We start from the raw sequence: 9,373 nt of genomic DNA on the forward strand, positions 1-9,373 counted from the left end.
ATGGAAAGACTTGAAAACAACATTTTCTTATATATATATATATATATTTTAGTATTTCTAAAATTTGGAACTTAATATTTTAAAATGGAATATATATAAAAGAAACTTTGATAAATACATCACTGCATATCTTAAACTCCTATTTTTGTTAAATTTAAGTAAACATGATATAATTATATTATATTACAAATTATACCGAAATTGTAATTAAAATAATAATCATGCAAACACTTAACAAAAACATATTATATTGATCGGTTAAATATATATTTAGTGAGTAACTTTATATATTTATTTATTTATCATTTTGAATAGTTGTTTAATTTAAATCCAATTTGCTAACATGGGCATAATGCTCGAAATCAAAGTTTCAAATTCTTCAAAAATCTCATCTTGTTGTATTAATCAAAACTAAAATCTAAAAGATTTGAAACCATTACCAAATATTGACAATAGAGTTTATAAAACAAATATTTTTCTAAAAGAGAAAAAAAAAAAGAAACAAATATAGAGCTCAAGCCCATCCAAGCCCAAGATATAAGCCCGCCTTAACTAAGGTTTTCTTTTTAATCATCTAAATGAAATTAACTTAGGTGTCTTCTCAATATTTTGTTTTTTTGAATTTTATTTTGTTACATGATAGTCCAAATCTAAATGATTTTTTTAAAAAAAATTTAGTACACGATCGTTTAGATTTGACTACACAATCGTTTAGATTTAAGACCATTTTTTTTTCAAAATTTGGTATATACGATTTTTTCAATATTCTTTATACATAGTCTTTTAGTTTTGGTTACTCTAATTTAAAATTTAAATGTCTAACCAATTTTTTCAAGATTTTCTAATTTGATTATCGTAAAAAAGACGAATGAAAGAAATAGATTTGGGTAAGATTTGGTTACCCAAATCTAAAAATTAAAAAATGGAAGAAATAGCATGAAAAGTAAGACAATAAAAAAATTAAAAAAAAAGTGAGGACAAATCTGGAATATTTAAAAAAAGCTAAATTTATGCGCTTTGTTATACAACCGTAAATATTTCACTAATTTGTTATATTTAAAAAAGTTTTTTTATTAACTTACTTATAGCTTAAAAATTACAATATTTTTTAATTGCAGACTTATAGTCCTTTTCATTTTTTGAATTATTGGATATGGTGTAAATATTTTATTTTAAAAAAACTATTTCGTTTTTTAGTATATAGATATTTTGTGTAATAATTTCAAATATATGAATTCAACCATCGATCATAATCAAAGAGGACAAATACGACAATTATGATTTTACTGGTATATTATTATTTCACCCTCTTTTGTCCTCAATATTTTGCAATATTTTTGTCCTCATGTTAGTTGAATCAAATGAGTTTAGAATCTACAAGATGTATAGGTTTATAGTTTATTTTGAAGATTCCAACAAACACCATTCAGACAAATTTAAAATATCTCATAATTTTAAAAATTTAATTTCTCTTGTGTGACCCCTTTGTTTTCGAGAATATATAGGTGGATGTATATAATTAATGGAATATTGAACTTTTCTACATAACGGGTGCCTAAATTTAAGCCCCATTATCGAAACCATAAGACAATTATTGGTATATTATTACCCATTTAATTTAATTCAACGATTTAAACTCTTAACATCTTGTACAAATTGATTCATACTATCATTTTGGCTGAATTTAATAATTTATTAGTATCAAAACATGACGTTTTCACAACTTCAAACTATATAAATTGTTCGATATCGATATTTAGGTGATTAAATTACCCATGTATCCTCCTCTATATGATGCTTGGACTTGGGAAAGAATTATATATATATACTACTTTGGTTGATGTGATTTTAGATCTTATTAACATGTTTATTTTAGCTCCTATATTTTCACATTTGGTTCTTTTAAGTTCGTCTACTTTAGAAGTGTTTATTGTGTGGTTTAAACTTTTTTTTTAAAAAAAGAGACTATTTTGATAATTTTATTTTCAAAAGATCAAAATTGATCTCATTTGAAAAGTTTAAGAACGTAAATCAAACCAAAGTAAAAGAAAGAAAATAATAAATTGCTTATTTAAATTTCCAAAACACAAGGAAAGAAAAGTACACAGTGAATGAAAGGTTAATAAACAATAAATTGTTGAGCATTCCTTAGGACAAATATATTCACAGACTTCCTAAACTTATCTATTTTTGAGTTTTTCCAGGTAAAAGAAGAAGAAGAAGAAAAAAGGCCGATTCTTTTCTGACCCTTTATTTTTGGCTTTTTACAAACTAATTTATAATGCAGACTAAAGAAAAAAGAATTGGCTAGAGAGAAAGAAAAGATATGAAATCTAATGAAAAATTAGAGGAATAATATATCTATATATATAGAGAGAGAAAGAGAAAGAGAGAGAGAGAGAGAGAGAGAGAGAGAGAGAGAGAGAGAGAGAGCAAAATAATTAAGTGAAGAGAAGTTGAGGGTGGCAGCGGCGGTGGCGGTGGTGGTTGCGGTGAGGGATTCGGATCAAGAAGGAACATAGGTACCAACGTATCCAAATCCGACGATAAAGAATGTTATGGCTTGAAGGAAGAGGAATATGTAGAATTGGTTTTTCCCAAAGAAAACATCGTAAACTCCACATAACAACAAATACATTCCCACTCCAAGCTCCCACATTAGAACCCTGTCATTCAAATCATACAATTCATGAGCTCCAAATCTGGTGTTAGAGATGTTAGAATAAATGGTATTGAGATGCAACAATCATGTGTTATAAACAAAAATTTCGAATCCCGAGTCCACGTAACTCTGAATTAAAGCACTGCATTATCTTTCTAAGATGCATCATAATCTTTCTAAATTTCATTTGAAACCCGTCAAAATATTGGATTTTGTTAAAAGTAAACTGTTGCTATATAAAGAAAAATGAAAAAGAGGTGGGAGGGAAATAGTTTTATAATCCTTATGGTGGCGTTTGAGCATTGATTTTGGTTACCATATAAACACTGACTTAGTGCTAGATTAGAATAGCATGTGTTTGAACAAAAATTATTTTTTTACATTAAATAGCAAACACTATAAAATGATATTTGATCATTTTGATTCTTAAATTTTAAAATTTAAAATTTAAAGGTCTAGATAATAAAGAAACGATGTGACTTGATAATGATCAATTAGTAGTCACCTATCCGTAATTTTTAATTTTCTGGACACAATTTCCTTTTAGTTTCAATTTGTTTTATTATTTTTAATCCATTTCTAAATTTGAAAAATAAAAAAATGAGAAAAATCCCTCTCCTCTCTCTCTCTCTCTCTCTCTCTCTCTCTCTACATTTCCCTTTGTAAAGTGTGGGTTTTGTGGACGAGTGAGAAAATGTCAACATCTATCTATTGAAGATTAAGAGGCCCCGTGAGTCCGATCTCCCACCTCAACGCGTATTTAAGGGGAAAAAAAAAGGTGATAAGAAAAGTCATCCATGTTTGGGTGGTTGTTCAATTTAATTTTAAAGCTGTGAGTGAGTGATTCTGATTCTCTTATGGAATTGAAAATTCAAAAAATAAAGGACTTCATAATATACTGTGCCCAGTTGAAGAGAAAAAGTGGAGAGATAAAAAGAAAACAGATCTGAATGAGAGAATTTTAATTATTTTTCTTACTTTTAGTTAGTTTTTGAAATTTGAAATTGTAGATGCCAAAATTAAAAATTATAAAAGAAAGAGTGGTTGTAATTTGTAAATGAGAAATCCGATGTCAGATCTTTAATTTAAACATCTTCCCTAGGATTTAGGGAATAATAGAACATGATCAATAATAGAGATGGAGTGCATCTATCTATTCCTAAAGAAAGAAACAAGTTAATAGATTCATTTTGTATTAAGAAAAAAATACACAATGTGAGATTTGATTTTGGATCATTAGGACCAAACTAAACCTTCACACTAAACAATAAATGCAATTAATAAAAATCTATAACAAAGAATTAAAAAGTATAACAATACCCATATTAATATAATCGCTACATTTATATTTAATTTGTTTTTTTAGTTTTCATGCTTTTAAATTTATAATTTAAATCCTTAATTTTCAATAAATCTTAAATTTAGTCTCTACTATTATTTTAATTTTTATTATAATTTTAACATTTGGGTGCATTTCAAGGTATATTCATCTTAGTGCATCCATTCTCATCGTTCATATAGAAAATTAAAATAGTCTAAAAAAGAATCAAAATTTATCACATGACAAATTTTGATTAAACAATTTAATGAAATGGACAGACAAATACAAATGCTACCTAGAATGCACTAGTAATTAGAACTAAATTTAAGATTTACTAAATACTAGTATTAGACATTTAAAAATAAAACGATACGGTAGGTAGGTGAAACAATGGAGATAAATGATAGAATGTAATAATAAAAAGAAATAAAAGAGGGGGAGGAAATTAAAAAGAAATAATACCTTTCTCCAATTCTCAAGCGAGGAGTTGCAATCAAGGGTGTTCTTAAATCAGTAGATTTAGGCTTAGTGGCATCGCCTAATTTTTCCGTAACAATCCATTCATTCACTCTACTTGCCTCCAACAACCCAATTATTGTACCTTTTGTTCTATGCATTGCCATCACGTTCTCAAACAGAATCCAATACACCAATAAATGAAACGACCTATGAAATAATCAAATCAAATCTCATATCATATCATGTCAAAATTGGACCACTACTTACTCAAGAATTTAAAACCAAAATCAAAATGAATGAAACTAAATCTATGAACCTTGGGGTGCCAACAGAATTGAGAAGAGTAATGATAGCAGGAATGTAAACATATCCCCATTTAGGAACTTCAACATCTTGTACTACCACTGTGGCTGGTAATACAAGACAGTAGAATATGAAGGTGTTTATATGGGCTACCACTTTTCTCACAAAGAAGAAACTGTATATCACGTGCACTTTCTTCCACGTTGTTACTCTCTGCAAATCAACCCCACGCACACACGCACACACCGAACGTTATTATTACCATTATAGCATTATTGTTCAAACTTAATGTATGAGTTTTGTTTTTTTAGTTACATTGTTTGTGATAATTTCCACAACCATCTTTCTGAATAAATTGGCCGGCCCACATGACCATCTGTGTTGTTGGTAACGGAAGGCTTTCAATGTGCTGGGGAGTTCATTTTTTACCTGTGCTCATATATATATAAACATTAAGATATGAATTTAAACTTGGTTTGATTATGTAATCAGTAGTTCAATAAAAAAAGAAAACGAACCTGAATGTTCCCGAGATATAAGAATTTCCAGCCTTTGAGACTGGCACGGACGGCCAAGTCCATGTCTTCAACAGTGGTGCGATCTTTCCACCCACCAGCCTCATTCAGTGCCGCAATTCTCCAAACACCTGCTGTCCCTGTTTCCATTTTCAAACTTTACTCCATTTTGTCAAAATGGTTTACTATAGTAAAAAGCACCTCTATTAATTATAGAACCTACTCATTGACTTTATACAACATTTGATTATTACAAGCATCTCAATTTCCTTAAACGAGTATTTATTTGTATAATTAGTTAGAGTAAATAGTAAGTTATAAATACCATTGAAACCAAAGAAAGCATAAGTGGAGGAGCCCACTTCTTGCTCCACAGTGAAATGATAATCCAATGACATCTCTTGCATCCTTGTCATCAAGCACTCGTTCGCATTCACTATACAACAAAAACACAAAATAAAACAAAAATTAAAACATAAAAGCCACAAAAAATTTTAAAAAAGAAAGAAAAGAAAAACTCCAAAATTATACTGGAATCCACTCCACTCGAATAATTGAGAGCTTCCCACAACCACGGCCTCACTACGGACCACAATTCTTCTTCTCTATCCATGCTCCTAATTAGTCCTTACCCACATGCCAATGCCGCCTCCCTCTGGCCTCAGATAAATATTATCATCTTTCTTTTCCCCTTTTTAACTTTATATTTATTTGGGCAAACAACTTAATTGGGCCATCCCTAATGATGAATGTGTCAGAAATGACAGCTAAAATTGAATATAACCTTACCAAACGAATACAGCCATTACACATATTTTACACAACCGCACTACTTCCCTTTCAAACTTGGAATTTTCTTCCCATCTCCCTTCTATTAACTACCCTCACATAAACTTCTTCAAATCTAACCGCACCTTACTCGATATCATTATACCTCATGCTTCAAAACACTCCATTTTCAATTTTTTACTGCATAAGATACCAATTTTGTATATCTAAACTTTTAATTTTATATCAAATAGATTCATAAATTTTTAATTATGTGTTTTATAGGCATATTGTCAAACACCTATTAAGTACAAGATATAAAGTGTACGAACTTTTTTTGGATACTTTTTGAAGTATATAATTAATCTTAAAAGTTTCATACACCAAATATACATAAGTTCAACATTTCTCGTTTTTTCTAAAATTTGGAAGATAAAATTAAGATTCGTTTTCGGTTGGGGATGTTTTTAATTTTTGTCATTCCAATACATTTCTATAATTGAGGAATTTATGCCCTTTTTACTCCATTTCACCAAACTTTTTCTCACCCAATATATTTATTCTTATATTTGTCACAACTTCCTACATAATTGCTGCTAATAATTATTGTCTCTTATTTAAGAGTGGATATTCAAATGGAGATAAGATGCACAACTATATCCCACTTTCATAGTACAAAACAGAAGAAAAAATAAATGAAAACAATTAAAGACACAGAGAAATTAGAATGCACCATCTATATTATGCATCTCAAGTTGTACACAATAAAAAAAATGTCACATGTTGTAGTTAATTTATTTCAAAAAAATATATATATTATTAAACAACTTTTAGTTGTATGGCAAAGAGGAGGAAGCATTAGAGAAAAAGAAAAAAAAAGACATAAAAAGAATGTAACAACACATCATGGCTTATGATTAGACTCCGGTCTATTCATGCTCGATCTATCCAAATTTTGAATTAATGGAACATTTGGACTTTTTATATTTTGTTGTATCAAAAGCACCCAAATTAATAAATAGAAATAATGTGATGTGATTAAGGAGAAAGAGGAATGTGGGAACATTATTATAAGAAAGAGGAAAAATGATGGAAGCGGACATTTTGGCTCTAAACAAACTTTGCCATCAGAATCATTATGGAGAGGTGGGAACCCAAAAAGCTTAATTGTTTGTTTTAGTAAAGAAAAGTCAAATTTTGTAATCTGAAAATGAAAAAAAAAAAAAAAAGATAAAAGAAAAGTCCAAATTTGGCCAAGCAAATTCCAATTACGTTGAAAATTCAACTGTCGTTTCGTTAAAAAAATTACTTTATTTTATGTACTTTCTACTTATTTAATTTTAATTTGAAATTAAAACTGGTTTAATAATAATAATAATAACTTTTAAGTTTTAGAAAATGAAAAATGATGATCTGTCAAATCGAACGGCCAAAAGATTTTAAAAAAGACAAAGAGAGAAGAGTTTAAGACGTGTCTTGTGAGCATAATGACGTGGTACACCCAAACATTATTTCACTAAATATTTACGGAGACAATTTTACAGGTCAACAAACAAACACTACATATTTATAGTACTATAGAACGACAACCAACGTGGATTACTGATGTTTCTTTTTTTTTTTTTTTTTTTTTTAAAAAAAGAAGAAACTCTTTTTGCCTTTGTGATTATTAGTATTAAGCTGTTTCCATAATCCTTAATCACTATAAAAAGAAAAAAGATGGGCTAACTTACCAAATTTCCAACGGGCTTGAACAAGGGCAATTTTGGGGTTGTGAATGAGAAACGGAACGGTTCGACGAAGGAAATCCGGTTCGGGTTGAAAATCAGCATCGAAGATTACTACGTAATCACATAACTTCACATAGCTTCTCTTCAACCCTTCTTTCAGAGCTCCAGCCTTGTATCCATTTCTATTGTCTCTTATTTCATACTTTATGTTTATTCCTTTGCTTGCCCATCTTTCACATTCCTTTTCCACTAATTCCTACATCATTATCATTGTTATTATTATTAATTCCCACTTCCCAAACATTTGTTTTTCTAAATAATGATAAAATTAGACATTATTATTACCTTCACTATTGGATCTGTGGAATCGTCAAGAACTTGAATGATGATTCGATCTGACGGCCATGAGAGGCCACAGGCAGCTCCAATTGAAAGCTGATAAACCTATATACAAAAACATTCACACAACACAGAATTATTTTAGAAAGAGAAGTAGAAAGTTTGTTCAAAAACGAAAGGTAATGAGTTAAAAAACTATACCTCTTTTTCATTGTACATTGGGATTTGAACTAAAACCATTGGATAAACAGAGCTGCCAAGCTCGATATCGTCTTCCATGGGCTCCCATTTGTAGCGCTTTTCTGGTTTTCTTTTAAAGAGTTTGACCAAACCAATGACAATCCCCATATAAACCCTCTCAATCAGCAGCATTAACGACATTGTAAGACAAATATAAACCGCCCCTCGGAGCAGAGGAACGACAATTGCAGATTTTATGCCTTCCCAAATCAATGTAATTACTTGAAACAGCGTGTTGGCTGTTGTTCCTTGCAATGCTGTCACCGGAAGAAGAGTCTCCGACGAAATCGTCTCCATTGTTTACGAGATCTGTTTGGTTTTTTTTTTTGGATCTACAAACAAAATCTCTCTGTTTAAAAAAAAGTCCAAAATTAAAAGAAAAACAGAATGGTGTGAGTTGGTTTTCGGATTAACCCAACATTTGAAATAAGAAATAAAAATTAAAAGTGGGATTAGGAATTTGGCTTTCTGCTTCTGCTGAAGAAGCAGAGCCTGGAAAGGGGAAGTAGTAAGAAATGAAGAACACAAGTGGGAGGTCTATATAGGGTTTTTAAGAAGTAGTGGGAGTCCACTCTTCTTCTACGCAAGGGGTTTAGTTTAGGACATATTTATAGTTCGGTTTGGGTCAATTACCAAATCAAACCAGTTGGTCTGGTTTTGATTTTTAACCATTTGTTTGTTTAGAAAAAAAGATAAAAATAAAAGGCATTGAAGAAGAAGAAGAAGAAGAAGAAGGGTGAAGATAGGTTTGTGGAGAGAGTAAGATGAAAAGAGAGATAAGCGAGTTTGAAGAGAAATAAGGTAAAGAGAGAAAGATGAAAAGTGTAAAAAAGAAAGCATCGTTTTGATGGATGGAGGAAGAGGAGGCTATGAGTTCTTCAAATATATTTGGGCATTGGGTTTGGTTTAGTTTTTTTTACCTGTAATTTTAAAAAAATAGCAAAATATCAAAAACATTTAAGTTTTTCTTTCGGTTATATTTTGTAAATAGTTTTAATTTTCCTTATCGATAACAATTTTTACTTTTTTAACAATA

The 9,373-nt window shown here is 29.9% G+C and overlaps 1 protein-coding gene across 1 annotated transcript; it reads right to left on the reverse strand.

Moving 5' to 3' along the window:
- Window positions 1-2,112: 2,112 nt before the first annotated feature.
- LOC103500867 (glucomannan 4-beta-mannosyltransferase 9-like) lies at window positions 2,113-9,173 on the reverse strand. Its single transcript, XM_051089106.1, has 9 exons — window positions 8,299-9,173; window positions 8,104-8,202; window positions 7,762-8,014; window positions 5,586-5,696; window positions 5,264-5,400; window positions 5,061-5,174; window positions 4,759-4,958; window positions 4,446-4,649; window positions 2,113-2,666 (listed from the first exon to the last, which is right to left on the reverse strand). Exons 1-9 carry the CDS (start codon window positions 8,632-8,634, stop codon window positions 2,507-2,509), a joined length of 1,614 nt encoding a protein of 537 aa, XP_050945063.1. The 5' UTR covers window positions 8,635-9,173; the 3' UTR covers window positions 2,113-2,506.
- Between the last annotated feature and the right edge of the window lie 200 nt (window positions 9,174-9,373).

Source organism: Cucumis melo, chromosome 8, assembly GCF_025177605.1.
Source record: "Cucumis melo cultivar AY chromosome 8, USDA_Cmelo_AY_1.0, whole genome shotgun sequence".
Lineage (NCBI taxonomy): Eukaryota > Viridiplantae > Streptophyta > Magnoliopsida > Cucurbitales > Cucurbitaceae > Cucumis > Cucumis melo.

Coding starts and splice junctions, on each gene's coding strand:
- LOC103500867 (XM_051089106.1), bottom strand. CDS start 8,634: ATGGAGACGATTTCGTCGGAGACTCTTCTTCCGGTGACAGCATTGCAA. Junction 8,015..8,103: donor CCACAGATCCAATAGTGAAG/GTAATAATAATG, acceptor ATAATGATGTAG/GAATTAGTGGAAAAGGAATG. Junction 5,697..7,761: donor TCAAGCCCGTTGGAAATTTG/GTAAGTTAGCCC, acceptor TTTGTTGTATAG/TGAATGCGAACGAGTGCTTG.